This window comes from Trachurus trachurus, assembly GCF_905171665.1.
Source record: "Trachurus trachurus genome assembly, chromosome: 24".
In the NCBI taxonomy this organism is placed as follows: domain Eukaryota; kingdom Metazoa; phylum Chordata; class Actinopteri; order Carangiformes; family Carangidae; genus Trachurus; species Trachurus trachurus.
Window position 1 is genome coordinate 21,440,485 of NC_139910.1, and position 21,414 is coordinate 21,461,898.

General features: G+C 42.6%; 1 protein-coding gene across 4 annotated transcripts in view; it reads left to right on the plus strand.

Annotated features, from left to right (window-relative positions):
• The first annotated feature begins 2,417 nt into the window (after positions 1–2,417).
• Positions 2,418–21,414, plus strand: part of epb41l2 (erythrocyte membrane protein band 4.1 like 2) — a 55,072-nt gene continuing 36,075 nt past the window's right edge. For all 4 annotated transcript variants that reach the window (XM_084000458.1, XM_084000460.1, XM_084000461.1 and 1 more), the window contains exons 1-3: positions 2,418–2,530; positions 20,221–20,459; positions 20,621–20,806. In XM_084000458.1, the coding sequence (XP_083856584.1) occupies positions 20,235–20,459; positions 20,621–20,806 (411 nt within the window). In that variant the 5' untranslated portion in view covers positions 2,418–2,530; positions 20,221–20,234. The remainder of the gene's footprint in view (positions 2,531–20,220; positions 20,460–20,620; positions 20,807–21,414) is intronic.

Here is a 21,414-nt window from a genome sequence, read left to right on the forward strand (position 1 = left end):
AATCCTCCAGAGAATCTGTACTGGCTTGATCTCATGCCTACATGGGAAACCGACCAGCTAGCTCACTGCAGCTCCCTAGCTGTGGGACACTGGGTTTTTGATAGCCAGGCCTCTTAGCCGATCGACGGTCTGTTGGTTTATAGCGAGCACGCTGGATCAGCAGCACAGGGGCAAAGTGAGAGATACTCAGTGTTAACATATAGAGCACTGACTGAGTGGTTTATGTAAGGCAGAGCAGGAATCGAGGAAGTAGACAGACATAGCAGAGAGAGAGAGAGATCAGGTCAGGCTGATTAGGTTGGAGTCAAGATTTAGGACTGTCTTAATCTCAGTGTGGGAACTATTTCTGCAGTATGGGACCTTTGATGATCAGGTACATTTTTCTTTTGTTTGTTCTTAGCAATCTAGAAAATCATGGCGCTAATAGCAGAAGCCTTTGTTATAGTTTTGTCTTCACTGTGACTTTAGCAGATCTCGCTCTGTCCATCGAACAGATGGGACAATGATTCATCACAGAACCAAACAAAACATTGATGGCACATTTACTGTCAAAGAGATAGTAACAGTATTCTGCAGGTGTGAGTCAAACAATAAAAATACAATCTGATTTTACATTGTGAGGATCACATGTTTAAGCTTTTGCTCTCCAGATTTTTATTTGGTAAATTCTGGTAAGATAGTCTGAGGATTCTCTGTTTTACAGTGTTAATGAAATGCAACCCCGTTATACACCATGTATTATCAGTACTATGATTCAAACTGAGACTGGTAACAGTCAAGCTGACTTCCAGACAACACTCAGGGCACAGAGGGAGGTGACTTTAACACACTGTATTACTTGTGTGATTATGCTTCCAGTGTGGGTGTGTTCCTCGTCACTCTGCTAATATGTAGATATTATGTCAATAGAATTAGATTAAACGTGGCTGCTTGTTGTCACACCAGGTACTGTGTGTTGCGTTGTTTTGTTTGGATATTCAGCGGTCAGAGGTGATCAGGAATCAGCTGTGTCACTGCCTCTGATGAGCAGGCGGGATGAATTCTGTACCTGTGTCATGACAAGGATTGTAAAAGTGATAAAAACCATTGAATCAGTTTTGCATATGTAATTGCAATTGTAAATTTGCATGGAATTACATCATGATCCCTCATCACTTGACCTTGATTTTCAACTAAATCTTACTGGGGGATGCTGATGTTGCAGCTCATGAAATAAACATGTTGATTATTTAAACTAAGGCCTGCAGTTAAAGCAATGTCTGGTTTTCTCTTACACTCTCCCTCCCTCTGTGTTTGTGTGTCCACGCTCCCTTGGCCTGCTGTGGTCTGCTGCTCTGCTGGATCCACGCTGCTCTGCTTGTGGTGAGTCCACTGAAACACGCACAGTACTAACTCTGTTTATGAGCTTGGATCCACATCGAGCTGCAAAATGTTGTGTTGCTGTAATTTTACATCACAAAAATATTGTAATATTTCTATTTTACTCATTAAAATCTCTTCTGTATATTTTTTTGCATTAGCCTACTACTAAACGTTAGTGTTGCCATTATGTGGTTGTTTACTCCTCCACTTTTGTAGATCTACACGCTGCCTCACACTATAAGCCAATTAGTTGAGCTTCTGTAATCTGGGTGTGGGTATGTAAGAAGCGTGCGTGTGTGTGTGTGTGTGTGTGTGTGTGTGTGTGTGTATGTGCGCGTGCACAGTGGAAGTTGCCCTGCCTTATGTAATACAATGACCAGTCTGTCCTTTGTGTGTGTCTGTGTGTGTGAGAGAGAAAGAATGAGTTGAGGATGGACAGAATGACTGAGTGAGGAAGAAGTCAAAATCACATACCGGTAATCAATTATCAACAGTTGTAATGTTCTTTAAATAAAAATAGATAATGTCTATAGAAATGGTAACAAAAATTGTTTTTTTTTTCAAGAAAAAGAATACAAATGACAACACTACAAAAACATATTATCAACAACAAAATATTTAAAAGAAACCAGCGTGATCAGGTTTCATAACAAATTGAGTTTAAGTTGTTTTCAGTTAAAAGGAACATTTAACTTTAGATTATAAAACCTAGATTTAATTTATTGAAATCTTTCGATGGTGGAAGAGAAGAGTGGCCAGAACAAACATCTGGACTGAAACTGCAGAAATAACTGGACAGGCCATCTTCACGCTGTAGTGACCCGGTCTGACCTCTAGAGGGAGCCGCCTCGCCACACTGCCGCTGCCACATCTGCATCGACCCTCCCTCCAACGAGGACTGACAGCGCAGACGACCAATCACAGCTCAATATCTAATACAGTAATCCCTGCGAGCCAATCAGAGGCGGCTAAAAGATGTTTTCCACTGTATGGGGCGGGGCTTAGCGATGACGGACACGTCTGCTTTTGAGCCTCGTCCAGATTGTCGGTGCAGACCGTAGTGAGATTTTAGGAGGCTGAGACAGACGGACGGTATTTTAGGAAGAGACCGGAGCGACAGGCCACGTTTGGACACGTTCCCCACACTCATCGTTGGAAATATTAACAGGTAACGTTTGAATTTACCTAATTTTAAATCACGTGATTTATATATGAGCGACCGCCGGGTCCAACGCTTTGTGGGAATTTTGCGTTTTAATACAAACATGCTTTTCGGTAAATAAATAGTTCCTAGAGATATACTGACAGCCACAGTGAGTAGAAGCTGTTTAACGCAGTCAAACAAACAGCACGGAGCTCTGTGGGGTCCGTTACTCTGGTCGCAGTCCAACCTCCGATGTGTTCATGGCGCCTCTTCTTCTCCATGTTATCCTGTTATCATCTCTCCACTACCTTCACATCCCGCCGCGCTCCAGCGGTTAGCATCCCAGGTTTCACGGGCGTAGTTAAGTTAGCTTCGGCTCCACTCACGTGTTTTTGAAGTTGTTTGCCAAATGAACAGCGCGGTGGACGGTGGTGCAGGTAGTAACGTTAGAGGCTTATTTCCTGGTGGAGGTGAAGTCTACCGTTACGTTGACGGTGGGTTCACCGTTAGACCATGCTAACGTTACGTTACGTTTTTAAAACACTGTTCAAACATCCGCCTCCGTGTCTGCGGGACCGGGACACTTCATGTAGCTGCTGAGGTAAACGGGGAGAGAGGAGGAAGCATGGGGCTGCTGGGAAACACTACTACATCTGATCTAACGTTACACCGTGGGATGTGGTGGTGGGTTTCCATGTTACCTCAGTTCCCTGTGTCCAGGAGCAGAGCTGGGATGGTCTCCACTCTCCACATATGGCCTCATGTTGGGGAAATCCAGACTCCTCTGGCTGTTGTTTGTGCACTGATTTTAAATGAAGTGTCCTATGTTACTGTGTTGGTAAAGTGGAGCATGAGATAGGAAATGACCATGAAGAAAAGATGGGGGTTGAATTCGTATGGATATGAATCAAAAAGGAAGACACATTGCAATCTATATCTGAGTCTTTTTCTTTATAAGCTACATCAGATACTTGTTGATGTTGATGATGATGTCAAGCATGGCACATTTCTGCAGTAAAGGATAGGTTTTCTTGGGGGGAGGTCTTAACATGGATTTTGAATTACCTGAATTTAGTTTTGCTTCAGATTTCATGGCTACTGATGTCTCACCTTCTGACTGCACTGCTGCTGACATGATACGGTACCTTACAGGTTGTGTTTCCCACGCGGGCTCATTGAAGTCACACTCTGACAGAAGGCGAGCGCCCCAGTAGTTCTCAGGCAGGCTAACAAACTGAGGTGAGATTGTGTTGACGTGTTAAAAGTCAGTGGCAGTTGGCAAACACAGTAATTACATAAACTAATTTAATTTCAGTGCGTTTAATCAGTTCATTATGGTGGTAGAGTCAGGTAATGTTAAAGCGGTTTCTGTTAAATCTGGTCCTGATCGGTGTCAGTGGTTGATTTGAGGCTGACAGACTAGGGACCCTGGCATTGCACTACTTACTAACAATCACCCTTAAATTCACCTCTAACTTTGTGTCTGTGTGGCCAGTACCTGTCACCTTGATCAGCACAGCTCGGCCTCGGGGCCAGTGGACTACTTGTCCCTTCTCCTCGGAGGACAGGGTAGGTAGGTGAGGTAGAAATGGAGGACAGGAGGGCAGGGACAGAGTCAAAGACACTGTTGGTGTACTTTATACCTTGACAGTACTATATGTTTTCTCTCATTGTAATAGTTGCATAGGATAGAAGGACTGGAACACGCCAGCTAAAAATAACAGATTGTGTTTTGGTTTCAGGCAAACCGCTAAAATCTGTTTGTCATGACAGCTGCATGCTAATGTTGGATTTGAAGAACTGGACTGTAAACTTAAAAGCTAATCCCAGGGGTGATGTTCTGACCTAAACCTCTCTATAGGAGCTGAGGTGGAAACCTAGTGGAACTGAACTGTGAGCTACAGTCATGTCAGTTTTTCTAGTCCTGCCAACAGTTCACAAGATCCATGCTTGGGTTCTACCACGTTTTTCGGTTTGGTTTGGTATACATTGTTGTTTTGTTCTATGTCTAGCACAGAAGGCTGTGGTATTTCTGTATCTTGCTTGAATTTTGGTTTAAAGCAAACAAAGGAAAAACATAAACAAGGTCAGAGCAAGAAAATGAATAGTTCGATTCCACTGGTGGCCCTTTGCTGCATGTTGTCATTTCCTTTCTCTCTACTGTCCTATCCATTCAAGCCCCCCCCCCCCCAAAAAAAAAAATATATATACTGAAAAAGAAAACAACTTAATGGGAAGTCTCAACAATCAAAACACAAGTCAATAATGCAGTTCAGCGCAGACTGTAGACCAAACACTTCTCTTTACACAGTCTCAGCAGCGATTGAACATTGTAGGTCTCACAAAGACATTCTTTTCTGCAGGCCTATTGTACTTTATTGTATTGTGTTACAGGTTTTCAGGTTACCTGGTAGGGCAGCTCATCAAGGTGCACTTTCAGCCAAGTACAAGAAAAACCACTTCAGTAGCCTATAGGTTACCATCAGAAACTCTATACAGATAAAAATATATATGGCCACAGAATAGATGCATCTGAGCATTTGTACTGGACTCATTTTTCTAGCAGAAAGTGTCTATACACACTGCGGTGAGTACACACTGTATGTGACTCTGCTTCCTGTCAGGCCTTTCTCTGTGTGTATAGTTTATCTATAATCATCAGCACCATGTTCATTCTCAGACTCCCAGGATGTGTAGAACAGTAGCAGCTCTGTCAAACCCACTAATGAGAAGCCTTAATTGGTTGTTCTGGTGGGAGAATCTGCTCATTAAAGGAAGCTGGAACTAAGTCTGGCTTAGCTAGAATGAGAGCACCTTTTGGTTTTTCTTCTGTACATTGCCGTTGTCATTTCTAGTCTCTTGGTTCGTTTTTTTGAATGTTATGAAATTATGCTTTTTGAATGTGTTTGCAGTAGGTTGGCTCCTCCCAGTCTGAACTTTGTCTTAAACACTGTAAATGAACACAAGGAGGAGGAAGTAGCAATAAAATGGAGAATGAAGATGACAGTAGAATTACAGTAATGTAGATGAAACAGGTGCACTGTTGATTTCCTTGTCACTTTTTTTGCATCAGTCAAAAGAAAACGCGGCATTTCATATGATCTTTGTTCCTCGCTCCCTCTTGTTGAAGGGTGAGGGGGAGACGCAGAGAGGAAAAAATAGGAAAATGTAAAAGTGGCGATGCAGTGACCAGAGGAAAAAAGGAGGGAAGGCAGAAATAAATGGAGAGGAAGTGAGTAAGAGTGAAAGAGAGACTGAGTGAGAGCGACAGAGAGAGTGAGAGATATTGCTTAACCATTCGGAAAGGCTATGGGAACATCCCTGTGTGTGTGTGTGTATGAGAGAGAGAGTGAGACCCTGTGCAATCAACAGGAGTAAAACACGTCACATCAGCTCAGACACATCCAGACAGTCCCACTGTGTCACATCAGTGTGATTGACAGGTGTGAGTGTGTGTTTTTTTTATTTTTTAGAAAAGTAGCATGTACAGAAAAAATCATCCTGCAAAGCTGAAAGTTGCCAAATCCAGTTGTGTTTGCTGTGTTCCAGTCTGTGAAGGTGGTTGTAACCACACAGCACCATTCAAGGCTTTCATCTCGGGCACAGTCACAACAATTACTAAGGTATATGTTGTACAGTGTAGCAGTCAGCCGTGATCACAGAGTATTAGCCTGTTGCTTTCAGAGCAGGGTCGGGATTCACACAGAGAAGATCAGAGAGGCATGGATGAATGGAAACTGTAGTGCAGTGCTCAGCTTATTACAGCCACTGAGAGGAGGAGGGGGGGAGGAGGGTGAAAGAGGGATAGAGATGTAACGGATGAATAATGGAGGTCTGCGAAATGCCAAAAAATGTAAATGAGAAAACAATAGAGCATAAAAAGCAGGATAATAGTTATCTCTCGAGGTTTGAGTATAGAGTAAAAGTTTTACAACACATTTAAATTCTAAATATGAGCATGAATGATTTTTTTTTTTATCAAATGAGAGGATCTACTATGGGCACACTGCCTGTCTCAGCAAGTGTGCGGCTCTGAAAGAGACGACAGAATGAAAAACAGAGGGAGAGAGCTCGGGCCTGTGGCTCTGGCGGGAGGCCAAACATAGTTAAAAACAGATTAATCAGCATCGGGTCACATTCTCACAGAGAGAGGCTGGACAGAGCAGGACCGGGCCGGGCCTTCGTCTCCCGAGGTTCCACATCCCCAGACGGCACCGAGGTCCGTCAGCACAAGAAGCGTCGTGGTTTCAATCTGTCAGACCAAGAACGTAACATCTCCACAACAATCCCATACATAAAAATAATTTGAAGGCAAATTAGCGGGACATCTATAAAATATGTAATTTGTGGTTTTTCACAAGTTTAGGTTTATTTGGCTGTAAATGGCTAGAAAATCCCCAAAACCTAACCATAAGATGCACAACAGCCATGAGGAACCATGCTGTGGTTATTATTGTTAAATAATCATCAAAGACTGAGTTTCATTGGTCGTTAATTTATTCTTTCATTCATTCTTTTATTATATGATTGGTGGATTCATTCATGTGTTTATTTATTGAACAGTTAATTAATTTAATTCATTCATCGTGTGTTGACTGTTCACTCATTCAGCCTGTCAAATAAAAAGCTGGTGAATAAGAGGAGAGGAATCACAGGGAGGAAAAGGAAGTGAGAGGAGTGTCTGGCCCAACAAGGCTGACACAGAGACTAAACTTGATAACTTACTCTCATTAGTTGTTTTTGAGAGACCGTGAAGTTTGTACAACATTTTGGAAAGTGTGTAAAGAACCCAGTGAACTGTGTGTGTGTGTGTGTGCGTGAGCGAGGGGGAGATGCAGACAGACTGCAGGGTCAGTGGACAAGAGTCTTTCCCACAGACCAGAAACATACAGGGCTGCTGTGGAGCTCCAACACTGATGAAGTATATTAAAAGGTTTTCAGGCAAGTCAACGCAGGAACTGAACACATGAATAAATAACACTTAGAGATAATTAAGGTGCAGCCTAGGAGGAAATATTTTATTCCACTTCCATTAGCTTCTGTTATTTTCCCCTAGGCAGTGTTCCGCCTGCCACATTTCCAGTATTCCTCACCATATTTCAGTTCATCATTAGCCACTAGTCGACAAGCCACTGCATGCTCCTGATGGTCATTCGTAATAGTTACATTATCAGCAGGGATCAGTTTTTGTTTCATGTCAGCGGGACAATCAGCAGACAGTGGCTGACTGGTCGGGTTAGCTAACTGATGAAAATGCACCTGCTGATGCATGTAACCAGAATTATGCTATAATGCTAACAAAGTTAGCTAGTTAGCTGGTATGAGCCTGTGAATGCTGTGACTGAAATCAGTTCCATGTTCACTCAGTAACTAACTCCAAACACAGACCTCGGTAGTGAGCTGCTACACTATCTCATCATCATTTTGCATCATCACTGTGACAGGAGAGTTGCACAACAGTTCCATTTTTGGAAAGCGGTGTACAGGCTGTGGACACACTTGTGAAATTCTTGAGTGGACCCTAACAGTTTTTGCAACTCTGCGATTTCTCAGCGGGATAATAAAGTTCTCTGTCTGTAACTAGAGAGTAGGGAGGGATGCTGGACACTGCCACGGTGTCTGGTTTTCATGGAACAGATACACATTTTCTTGCATTTGTAAATAAAGTGCAAATGGCAGATGTTCATAAGGCAACAAACTATGAATCTGAAGCATTGAAAGACTAATGGGAGACGTTTCATCATTGTTTCATCTTCTATCCACAGCATGGGCAGATAATGTAAAAAACAAATTCTAGCCTTTATAAAGATGCAATGGGGCATCGCGTGGCGTAGTGGTTAGAGCGGGCGCCCCATGTATAGAGGCACAGTCCTCGCTGCAGTCGGCCCTGGTTCGAGTCCTGCATCGGGCGCCATTTACTGCATGTCATTCCCCCTCTCTCTGCCTCCCCGTTTCCTGTCTGTCTCAACTGTACTATCCATAAAGGCATAAATGCCCCAAAAATATATACTTTGAAAAAAAAAAAAAAAAAAAAAAGATGCAATAAAGAAATTGCATTAAAGGGATATTTCAACATTTTGGCAAATTTGCCTATTGTCATAATCCCTATAGTCTTAGGAGTAGGTTCATTATTAGGGCTGACCCAAAAAATTTGAAGCTTCGTTCGTTGCCATGGTAATCGATCATGAAGTCCGTGATCAATTTTTTTTTTCTTCCTTTTTTCCTTTTTGACACCAATTCTCACCTGTTGTCGCCACCGCCGCCGCAGGTCACAACTTGTCCACCGAGTGTTTTGGAGTTGTTGGATTGTGTATTTAGTTTGATGTCTGGTCTGGTCTCTGCCCAGCTGATCTCAAAACAGCTTGCACCGACAATTAAAGGTAATGAACCTTCTGCTAAGGCTATAGGGATTATGGCAATGGGCGAATTTGCCAAAATATTGAAATCTCCCTTTAATTTTCAGATGCTAGTCAAACACAGGTAGGCAAATAGAGCAGACCAGACTCCACCTCTCTATGTACTTGTTGACCTGCTGACATAGATCATGTGTGGGAAACACTGATGTCATTTTCCTCATGATTGGTCAGAGAACACAACTGAAGAGCAGGATTGGACAGATGTTCTTCTGTGGTCATTTCCTGTTTTTATGTTGACAGATTTCTAATGAGGGAGACAGACACACACACACACACACACACACACACACACACGCTGTTAAACATGAAAATTGATGATAAAGATACAGTAACCAAGGGAAACAGGAAGAGGGCACACTTCCTGTTTCCTGGTTAGGGGTCAGAGGTCATTAACTGATACCTAAGTAAATACTTGTGGTCATATCAATGAGGGAAAGAGCCGGTTGCTGCAGCGTTGTCACATGACCGTGTGAGTGGGTGTCAACACGTCCTCACAGCGATGGAGAAAACAGGATGATGCTCTAAACCAGGACATCTTGTGTGTTCACCAGGGGAGGGCTACTTTTAGAGTCAGGGTGAAGGTTAGGAGTTTGGAAACGTTTGCTAGGTGATGTACTATAAGTGAGTCCTACTTCTGCACTTTGTGATCAGTCAGTCTGCTAACAGAAAAGCTTTCAGTTTGTTCTAATCCAGTGGTTCCCAACCTTTTTTGGCTTGTGACCCCATTTTGACATCACAAATGTCTGGCAACGCCGTCAATTAAGATGCGTCAGCTCAGATATTTTTTTTCATTTGAACTTGATTTATATTCGAGAAAGTGAAAGTATAGAATACATTTGTTTAAGATTGTGTGTGTTTTTTTTAAATCATAATTTTGAAAAGAATAATAATTAGTTAAAAAAATATTTTAATTAGTTTTTTTTTTTAAATTATTATTATTATCAATTACTAGACATTTCAGGTGACCCCATTTGAATTCCAGGCGACCCCACGTGGGGTCCCAACCCCAAGGTTGAAAAACACTGTTCTAATCAATACTTGATGATCCAGATGTTTCTCGCTCCATCATCTGCTCTAAAAATGAGCCCATGAAGTCATTTGTTTTGCCAAAGCACCTGTTGCTACCAGCCTCTATGGGATGCACGTCGCCATAGCAACACCACACCCACTGCCAGAATGCCTAATGCCTGCTTTCTTCTTCTCTTTTCCTCCTGTGTTTTCAATCCCTCTCTCTCTCTCTCTCTCTCTCACACATGGTGAACTGTATCTCCTCATGTGCGCCGCTGTGACCCACCCATACTTTCACTCTTTGTCTCAAACACACTCACACTCGCACAGACAGGGCCGCTCACGCCTGACTGCTTTAATCGCTGAATAGGGGAGTTTAGCAGTTAACAATAGTAGTTATGAGCTGACCCATTATTCTCTCTCTCTCTCACACACACACACACGCACACACAAACCCTGAAAGAGAGAGTGAAACTCGGGGATAGAATCCGATCAAATATATATTTTCATTTTATTGAATTTCAATGGTTAATGCACTTCTTTTCTTGCATCATTTTGTATTCACCATTGTTCGCTGATAGAGGACAATCATCATAACTCTGATATGTGTATTTTAAGGGAGTATGTAAGATAATATTGATTGAATTATTGACAGCACTCTAGGGTAAAAGCTCTGGACTAGATTCAGAAAATACAAGCACCAAGGCCGGAAATTTACATAACTCAAAAACACACAGACAGATAGATAAATACTTTATTTATCCCAAAGGAAACTCAGTTTCTCAGCTGAATCAATCATCAATCATTAACAAATCAATTCATAAAATAGTGCATAGAGACTAGTAAAAGAATAATTAAAATGAAGAATTAGAGTAATGGGTAATACAGTAAATGATTAAAAAAAAAAAAAAGATAGAGTGACAATAAATAGCCGATGATTGAAGTAGATCGTAGTGTTCGTTGTTTGTACATAAAACAAACAGATGAAGAACTCATTCTGTCCTCCTGAACATCGTGATGAGCATTTATTGTAATTTCTCCTGTGCTGTGTAATAAGTGACCAAATCCAAACAAAAGCGACAGATGAAGCCGTCATGAAAATAGTCATTATTTGCTGATGCTGACCCATTGTAAGAGAGCACCACAGCATTATTAGCACATTAGCGGTAAATGGATTTGTATTGGGCCCTGCAGAATGGAAGTTAGGACGAGGAGCATAGACGTGAATGGAGGGTCCTAATGTGGTGTAACAGAAGGAGAGCAGCAGACAATAACACTTTGGAGCCGACACTAATAACACAGTCAGAGAAATAACGACACGGTGCTGCTGGCTGGAAGCTGACCTTTCATTTACTATCGCACAAACTGAAGGCAGCCAAGAGACAGCGGGGTGAGCCGGTGTGGCTTGAGTCAGGTGTAGATGGGAGGACTCAGGACAGACAGAGTAAGATGAAAGGATGAATGGACAGACAGACAGGCAGACACACAAACATGCACAGGGATTATCCTCTGTGTAATCCTCAGTGTGAGGGTCAGAGTGCAGTGTAAAGGGACAGGCATGTTCACACCAGCAGGGTGTGTGTATGTGTGTGTATGTGATTGAAAACATGAACTCATAGCTGCTACAGTAGTGTATTTAACGCTAATTCTCTGAGCACATGTTTACATATGTTTTAGCATCCCTTTATCTAGGTGTGTGTGCACATATCTGTGGATTTGATATGTAAATATATGTCTATGTGTTTGGTACATATATAAGTGTGTATGTGTCATTGCGTGACAGATGGACAGTTTGTAGAAGAGAACAGCACAGATTAGGATTCTCCCACTTTGTGTGGGTATTCAGACCAAACTGGGCCTCAGTAGCTGTCAGCTGTTGGACTGTTGCTGGAGTCGTTGATAAAGCTGTTAGCCTGTTGCGTCAGGGCTCAACATTTGGGATGTCCCAGCGTGATCTGCAGGATTTTTAGGCCCAGGTTTTTAATTCATTAGTCTCAGTTGTGTGAAAGCCAATCGATTTCCATTGCTCTTATTTGAACCCACTGCACACCAGCTGTCAGAAATAACCTCTGGATTAAATGAGAAGTTTCTCAGCGCACGGCATTGATGAGCGTGTCAGCCAACGACATGAACAATGAAGTGATGAAGTGGTAGTTTATGCATATTTAAAGGTATAGTTCAACATTTTGGCAAATTTGCCTATTGCCATAATCCCTATTGTCATACTCGGACTCGGTACAAATACTCGGAACTACTTGCGCTTTTGAAATCACTCTGCACAGCAGCAGTGTCTGGGATGATGTTCCTGCTATGAATTAACCTCGAAAACAACTCCGTCTCGTAATGTTCCATGATTATTTCATAGCGTGGTGAATGTGCAGGTCACAGCTTGTCCACCAGAGCGTTTTGGACTTGTTGGATTGTGTATTTGATGAGTTTGATGAGGGACAGGGGACCTGTACCATTCACCTTCATTGTGTTCACTGAGCAGCTCACGTCTCTGCCCCGCCGATCTCAAAACAACATGCACTGATGAGTAATGAACCTACTGCTCTGACTATAGGGAATATGCAAATTTGTCAAAATGTTGAACTATCCCTTTAACACAGACTAGTGTTACAGGCAGAGCTTGTGTCAGACTTTTTGACCGACAGGGTCATAAAAATACTGTTGTCTGTTTAAATTTTAATTTGAAGACCCATTCAATAGCATTTAATTTCCATTCATTCATTTTTAATTAATATCCATCCGAACAAGCTTTAAATTGTGCATGTATAAGGGCATGAAAGAAAAGATTCCACAGCGTGCGATGCCAGTATTTATTTGTAGCTGGCACCCCGACCCCCAACCCTCCCCACCTGGACAAGAGGATCCAGCCCGGTGATGTTAGTGAGGCTCAGCCTGCCTGCTGTCATGACGGACAGCTAGTCCTCCTGCTAACAACACTGACACTTACCCGTGAACACCCAGACTGATCTAAAAGGCAGAAATATGACAGCCACATAACTAATTAATATGCCCACCCCACTCGCGGATTGTAATTTGTCAAAATGACCAATGGCCTTCAGGTTTTTCTGTCACCGGTTTAAAAATCCCGTCAATGGAAGACATGAAAGTTCCCTGATGATGAGTCTTTTTGACTTTTGTGATGTCTGTTTTTGTGTGGATCCACTCCTCCTTGTTAATTGCGTACAAAGGGTGGTGAACTTGCTTCCCCACCTGAATCATTTGGTCATGTGTCATGAATGTTGAAATGATATGAAATGCAGCAAGAACCAATCAGATAAAGTGTTTGTACTGTTCTCTGACCCCCTGGCTGTGTGACAAGTCCATCATTGGTCCCTCTGGTGCCTGTGTGATGATGTGTTGCTGGAGCGACGCTGTGCTTATAGTTGTTCCCCTCTCTTGGTTTTGATCAAATGCACAGCAGCACTGTATCTTGCCACATCATGGAGGAAATGTCATGGTGATTTGTCAAGGTGGCTGCAGCTAACGCGATTTCCGGCTCGACTAAAAACAACATTGAAGCTGTAGAAGTGAATTGTGGGTTGTAATCCAAGCAAGCAGCCCTGTCCGGGTTGTGTTGTGTCAGTGATGAGATGGGAGAACAGTAGCTGCTGCAGCCCTCGTCCTCGTCGGTCCACCATGTAATATGTGCTGTAAATCTGATGTGGTCTGAAATGGGTTTAGGCACGCTCATAATCTCTATTGTCACTTCTATGCCCGTCCACTAATCTGTATTTTTGCTGTGGTAATCTCTTGTCTCCACTGGGATTTATTGTTGTAGTCCATGAATGTCATTGCCATGGAAACCAGTTGCTCCATCCCTACCCCCCATCTGCCCTACAGAGTTAGATCATGGTGGGTATTTATGTTTATTTTAAAAAACTAAATTGTCAACCATTTACACATTGAAACCAGGATCTTATCTCTACCCATTCCCTCTCTTTTTTCTTTTTTTTCTGCTCTCAGTCCTGTGTCTGTCCCTCATAAAAGTTTATCTCTTGGCTACGGGCCAGGTCATGAAGTTGTTGTTGCCATGACAACGAACCCTAAAGCCCTGACAGGCAGCAGTAAAGTTGTAAGTGGAGGAGCTGTGGTGTGTGTGTTTGTGACAGTGTGCCGGGTAAAAAAACAGGAAACACTAACTGTTGAGGATAGGATTATGGTCTGTATGGAGAATTTAGTTGCCACCAAAATAGATTTAAAAAAAAAAATCCAAATAAATTTAATGTACATTTTTTACAGAAAACGAGCAGATTGGTGCATGTTGATGCTAATTCTCCAGCTAGATGAAAATGTAAAAAAGAATACAGTGTCATAAAAGAGCACCAGTCAAACCTCAAACGTAGAAAATGAATGGAATGAATGGAAAAGTCATGGACAGAGAGAAAACATGTTGGATAATGGAAAAAGTTGTGCCTCTTATTAATCCAATGACCACTGCAGTCTTCTCATGGAGCCATATGATGTTTGCATGATGTTTTGTCTCCTGGAGCAGGAAGTTTGACATTTAAAACAAATGATTCCTGTATGTCCCTGTTTACAGTCTGTTTCCCTCTGGATGCGTCCAGCTTTTATTAACACACCAACGTTTGCACCCAAGTGGGAACATATTTAGATGATTTTTATTTTTTTTACACAGGTTATCTTATATGTGAATTGAAAATGAGCATAAAACCAGATGGAGACACACCCTTTGTCCAAGATGTGCTCTTTGTAATTGCCTGTTCATTTTCTTTGCTGCCTCCAGGAAGTAAAATGGAGCTGTTTTTAATATTTTCAGGCCAAGAACACGCAGCAATGATGTAATGGCTCAGTGTTACGAAGATTCTCTGAGGGATAGAGAACAGGAAAATGAGCCTGGTGTTGCAGTTGGAAATGATTGTTTAAGAAAGTTGAAATGTTCAGGAGAGAAAGATCTGTTTCTGATTAATACTTTGAGAGAATGAAGTGAAGATAACAGAGCAGTTGAAAAAAAGGAGGCGTGATTCCCACACTATCATCCTTTGGATGACATGAAAAGAGCTGAGGAAGTGTTGTTTCCATTTCTCTTCTGTGTGTCCATTAGGAATCTGGCACAGTGGGTGGGGTCTCCATCTCTCTTCTCCTTTCTCCATCCATCTTCCACCTCTCTCTCTCACTCTCTCACTCTTCTTCCCCCAACCCCTCTCTGTTCTCTCTGGTTTTCTGCCCTCGTTTCTGTGAGCGCGAGCTCGTCCCGGGGGAGGCAGAGCTCTGAGGGAGACGGAGAGGATGAAGGAGAGAAAATGGCAATGACAGTTTGTAGGACAGGCGTTTGCTAAGAGGTGGGAAGTGAAGGGAAGGCGCACGGACAGAGAGCGATAGGCTGGAGTTCAAAAAAAAAAAAAAAAGGCACCGAAAGATTGAAGATTGAAAGAAAGAAGAGCAAAGAGGAAGTGAGGAGAAACGGGCGGTGAGAAGGAGTGAAGGGAAGGATAGCAGGGGCAAGAGAAACAACGATAGGTAAGGACATTAGTCATGCTCATCAATTCATTCATTATTTCATTCAACCATTCATGTGTAGCATGTAATCAGCTGACAATTGCTGGCTTGTGGGATAAAGCTGTAAAAGCTAGTTACATAAGTTAGTTATGGTAAATAAAGCTTTAATGATACAAAAAGTCAATCTTTTATATGACGTGACAGCCATGTGCAACATCCTCTCATTGATAGCACACGATATAAACAGATGAATTGACTCGTGGAAATGATCAAGTTTAAAAATACATAGATAAACTAAAAGAAAACATCTTTCCGCTTTTTTCCGAGTTTTTTGCAGATATGTAAATGTACAGATAATGAGATGAAATGAGACAGAAGCAGATGGAGGGAAAGATTTCTCTCTCTCTCTTTGGCTGTGTGATGGTTTATCATGCTTCTCCCTCTGGATTAATAGGAACATTTTACTTGATTGCTACTAATTGACTGCAAAGTGGTCCAAGTTAACAACTTTCCTCCATCACTCACTCACTCAAACAAAACACATGACATCTGATGATGGTCCCACTCCTCTCGTACCAGAGCTGAGTTTATGAGTCAGGTCTGCTAACAGCACATTTAACCCATGTTTGACCCCGCTCACATGAAACTGTCACGTACAGGAATCCTGTCCTGTGATGACGGCGTCTAGTCTACTCACTGTGGAGGAGATGTTGGACAGACCGGTTTCCTGCCATAAACTGCTCAATGTGTACATCTGATCTGAGTATACACGAAGATAGGCTGTAATAATGCCACTGCTATTGTTTATGTGAGCTGTGGGAAGAAGAGGGGGGAAGGAGGGGCTTCAGGGGGAGATAATGCGAGTGGGCGATTGGAGGGGATTGAAAGGGGCCCGGAAGAAAGGGATTGAGAGAGGAGAGAGAGATGAGTGCAGAGATTTAGTGAAAAAAAAAACCAAAGAGGCGCCCTGGGTTGGAGCAGAGAGAGAGAGACAGAGAGAGATTGAAAGAGGGATGGAGAGAAGAGGAGAGGGAGAGTTAGAAAGTTGTGAGAGGGGCAGAACAAGGTTGTCGGTGTTAAACAGTTGTAGAGAGAGGCCGGTTTAAACAGGCCGAAGTGACCGTGACCAACATCGACCCCATGCCAACTCACACACACACTCATTACTTGAGAAACACAGTGTGTGAGAGGAGTGTTAGCTGCAGCAGCAAAGATTGAATCCATTGTTTTACACATCTGGACCAGATTCATAATAACAGTGTCACTTTTGGCTTTTCCACTAGCCCCTAACTTGGTACTTTTTTGGTAACGCCTCGGCCCTGGTTCCAAGCGAGCCGAAGCGATGCTAAACGTGACAACAGCGTCCACTGATCCGTTCTGAGACTGTTGTTACTCTTTCATGTGAGTTAAATCAGTGGTTCCCAACCTTGTTTGGCTCGTGACCCCATCATAAATTTCTGGCGACCCTGCAATCACGTCATCATCATCATGTGATGGCGGCCGTCAATCAAGACGTGCCAGCTCGGATATTGCTGCATTTTATTTGAACTCAATTCATATTTGAGAAAGTTAAAGTATAGTTAGTATAGTAGTATATAGTATAATACAGTTGTTTAAGCCTAATTATAATTTAAAAAAGAATAATCAGGGCTCCAGACTGTTTTTACTAGTAGCACTTAAAATTTTAGGAGCACAAGCAGAAAATTCAGGGGTGCTCACCACTTAAAAAATCAATTACTAAACATTTCAGGTGACCCCATTTGAGTTCCAGGCGACCCCATGTCGGGTCCCGACCCCAAGGTTGAAAAACACTTGAGTTAAATGATGCTGTGTAGTAGGGCTGACCCAAAAAAATCGAAGCTGCGTTGGTTGCCATGGTAATCGATCATGAAGATCGAAAAAAGAGATATGACGACCCCGCAGTCAGAAGTCAGCTGTGATGGAACAGCACCTAAACCGAGCCGTGCTGTGACTGTGTAGCGGAAAAGAGCCATTTGTTCATCATTACTAGGCCTGGGACGATAATCAATAAATCAATTAATCGCACGATGAATGAAAATGAATTCGATAGTTTTTCCGGCCTCGATAAATCGCCATGTGCATGCGCACATATTTGTTTTCCTCCAACCAGGCTGGATGACAAGAGGCTTCACTCTGTGCATCGGTCTCAGCACCTGGGCCGTTTGTTTTGCAGAATGAAAGGAGTGAACCCTCTTGTCAGTCATCCAGGATCTTTGTTTCCCAGAATGCATTTGGCAGCAACCGGCAGCGCTAACTGTGAAGCTAAGCAGCTAATTATTTTACCGTAATTCTTGCTGCCGCGCTGTTAACACGTCACTTTTTAAAGTTTTAATATTTTTTCATGCCAGAAAGTCACAGTTTAGATCCCAGTCTGTGGTCAGTTTATCCACATATCGCCTGTTGGGAGATTTCCTCCGACGTTTTTGGAGCTAATGTGGTAGCAGCGAGCAGGAGGAGCGGGGCTTCCCACAGACTGCAGCCGTCTGCAGCAGCTCACGGGCCGGTCAACCTCCGTCATTGGGGGAGAAAACGACTAAGAAAACTTATCAGCAGGTTTTTAGAGGTTTACCGCCGGCTGGTTTAATACTTTTTAGGAGATAAATGCTAGTCTCATTGATGAAATCTGTGGAAGTGACATTAGTTTGTTTGAATGAAAAGTGGAGCTTCAGGTGTGTAACGTTATTGGACAGAAGAGCTGCACTGCACTGTTTATTATTTTATTATATGTTTATTTTATTTATTTAGGATAGTAGCAAGCTATATAAGTTATTGTCATTCCAATTACAATGGTAAAAAAAAAATACTCATGAGAAATAAAAGTTTATCGCATTTAAAAGGGTCTACTTGCATTATTATGAAATATTATTATTATATTAGTGGTTAATTTGTTCTCCAAAAAATGTGTCAATAATATCGTTTATCGTCAATAATTTGTGGGACAATATATCGTCCAGCAAAATTTATTATCGTCCCAGGCCTAATCATTACTAACTGACCCTCTGACTGACTCTCCATCCGGTCCAGCCCTGTGTAATGACTCTGTCCATGCAGCTGCATCCAGTACTGACCATGTTATGTTGCTGCAGTAGCTGCTCCACTACGCTGGTTCGCTCAGTGCAGTCGGACAGCGTTGCTCAGAGCTGTAAAGTGATGGGGATCCCTCTGTAGCAGAGGACTCAGTGCTAGTTTTTACTTTTGTCTTTTCTTCCTGCACGGCGCCTGCATGTGATGCCTCTCTGACATTTACACACACCAACACACACACCTCTCTCCAGCCTTCTCTCCTCCTCCCTCCCTACTTCATTAGCCCATCATGCGTAAGGAGACCTGTTCTATTTTTACCCCCGCCCCCTCCCTACACACCACTGCTGCACTGTGTGTGTGTGTGTGTGTGTGTGTGTGTGTCCTCTCTTATTGAAGGTGACAGGGCAGAAAAGACTAAGTCAGATTCTGGTTAGATGGTCAGAAAGTAAAAGGAACAATAGAATCAGAGGGAGAAGATCAGAGAGACACTGATGGAGAAGAACACTCTTACTACCACTCAGAGCAGAAGGGACACACACACACACACACACACACACACACACACACACACACACACACACACACACACACACACACACACACACACACACACACACACACACACACACACACACACACAGGTGGACGACTCTCTACCTCCTGTAGACTAGTGTTATCAGCAAATTACTGTCACGCCGAATTACTGTGTCCGTTGCAGTGAGTGGGTGTGTGTGTGGACAGTGCTGCCAAATGTATTTGGGTTGAAGAGTGTGTGTGCTTGTCTGCATGTGCATGCGTGTGTGTGTGTGTGTGTGTGTGTGCGTGTGTGTGTGTGTTGACCACAGCTGCAGGGTAAAACCAGTGACTCAGATATTAAGAATTGAATAATTCACCCTCTTTCACTAGTCTGTGTGTGCGTCATGAGCGTGACTGCTTGTAACCAGCTGTTGAGCTTTTGCCCCAGATGTGACATAATGACATCTTCACCGGTGTTGTTTCTGCGTACTGTTAAAACTCCAGAGCTCACGTTTCAAACAGCTCTGAGCTCATGTGCAACAGCTGGGAGACAAACTGGGCCCAGATCAGCAAACACACTCTGCTGTTTTATCGCTTTCATCACATGACTAAAGCACCTAATGGCTTTGTGTTTATGTGTTTACCCTGATATATTTTGTCTGCTATTCTATCCACCTCATATTGTGAAGAAAACATTTACTGCAGTCACAGCTACAAACTACACGACCATGTGTCTCATTTATAAAAGATACTCCAGACTAAAATCTGGGATTGCATACCATTAAAAATGAATGTTGGTGCTCAAATCTTTGGGGCAGTCACACTCTGTCCAGCTCTCTGTTGTAACATGCAATGACCCCCTATCGTCCAAAAGCCATGTACATTTTTTTTTTTAACTAATAGACTTTCTATTTATTTTACTGGAAACTGTTTGAAGTTAGGCCTAATATTTGTAGTGTTGTTTGTTTGCTACCTCAATAAATTTAAAGTATTTTCTATTTAATTTGTGTACATTTTAGTCATTAACATTAAAAACACACTCTTTTTGGTAGTAAAATAAGATTAAAATGTAACAAAAAAAACAAAACAGAATTATCTATCTATCTATCTATCTATCTATCTATCTATCTATCTATCTATCTATCTATCTATCTATCTATCTATCTATCTATCTATCTAAAATCTGGATTCATTTAGTGAGCGTGTGATAGCTTTTTTAAATCAGCTCTAACATCCCTCCATCGCTCTCTCCTCTCTCTGCAGGTTGACCTGTCACCATGACAACAGAAGCAGGCTCTGAGACCGAGGTGAAGGAGAAAGCAGAGGAGTCAGCTGCTCAGCCGGACCAATCGGAGAAGGCAACAGAAGAGACCAAGGAAGTAGCGAACGCAGAGGGAGAGGAGAAGGAGAAAGAGAAGGAGAAGGAGAGAGAGGGGAAGGACGGAAAAGGAATCTCTCGATACTTGCCAACATGGCTTAAGAAGCAGAAGTCTCAAAGCCAGGTACAGTAAAGTCTCACACTGTCACTGTTCTATTGTCTAGGCTGAATAAGAAATAGAAACTCCAGCTTCAATTATTCAGCAGAAAATGTCAATCATATAATAACTGGGAATTAAGTAATACAAGTTTTAAATGTCTGTTTTTCCCCCCCTGACCTATGAAGACCTCTCCGACCAAGGAGGCCCCGCCCACACAGGAAGCCATCGGCACGGTGACGGGGGAGGAGGAGGGGCCGGCCCCAGCAGTGAACGGTCACGCAGAGGAAGTTGAAGAAAAGGAGGCAGTCAAGTCAGAGCAAGTGAAGGAAAAAGAGGCAGAATCTCATTCCAACGCCAGCGCAGACACTGAGGTACCAGCCACACCCCATCAGCACACACGCACACAGACACACAGACACTGGAGATAAAGGAGACAGGTGGTCTCCTATTAGTCTGCTGGCACTCTGACAAATCACACAAGTCTTAGTTCAAGCTGACATCCACCCAACGCATACATAAACCTCTACAGTTAGTTAGGAAATGACAGAGATGTGATGAATTCAAAACCAAACAGAAAGTCATTTTTTCTGACTTCCATGGTTGCCTCGTGCCAGGTTTCAGATGTTCTGCCTGGTAGCAGTGTGTGGTCCGGAGGCAGGGCACCTCTGATCTGAAGGCACACAGCAGAAAAAACACCCTCCCCTTAAAGCGATAGGTCAACATTTTGATAGTGTTTTTCGGGGGAGTGTGTATTGAACTCCTTTTTGGAACCAGATGTGAATCTTTGTGGTCGGTCCACCTGGTCATTAACTTACCGCTCCTGAGCAACAGTCTGGCAAACAACAACAAGCATTATTACTCCATGTAGTTGAGCCTGGCAGTAGTTTGAACAAACTACAGCCAAAAAAAAAAACTACTTCTACTCATTATACTCATTTAACTCAGCATTAAATAAATCAACATGTGGTACATATGAAAC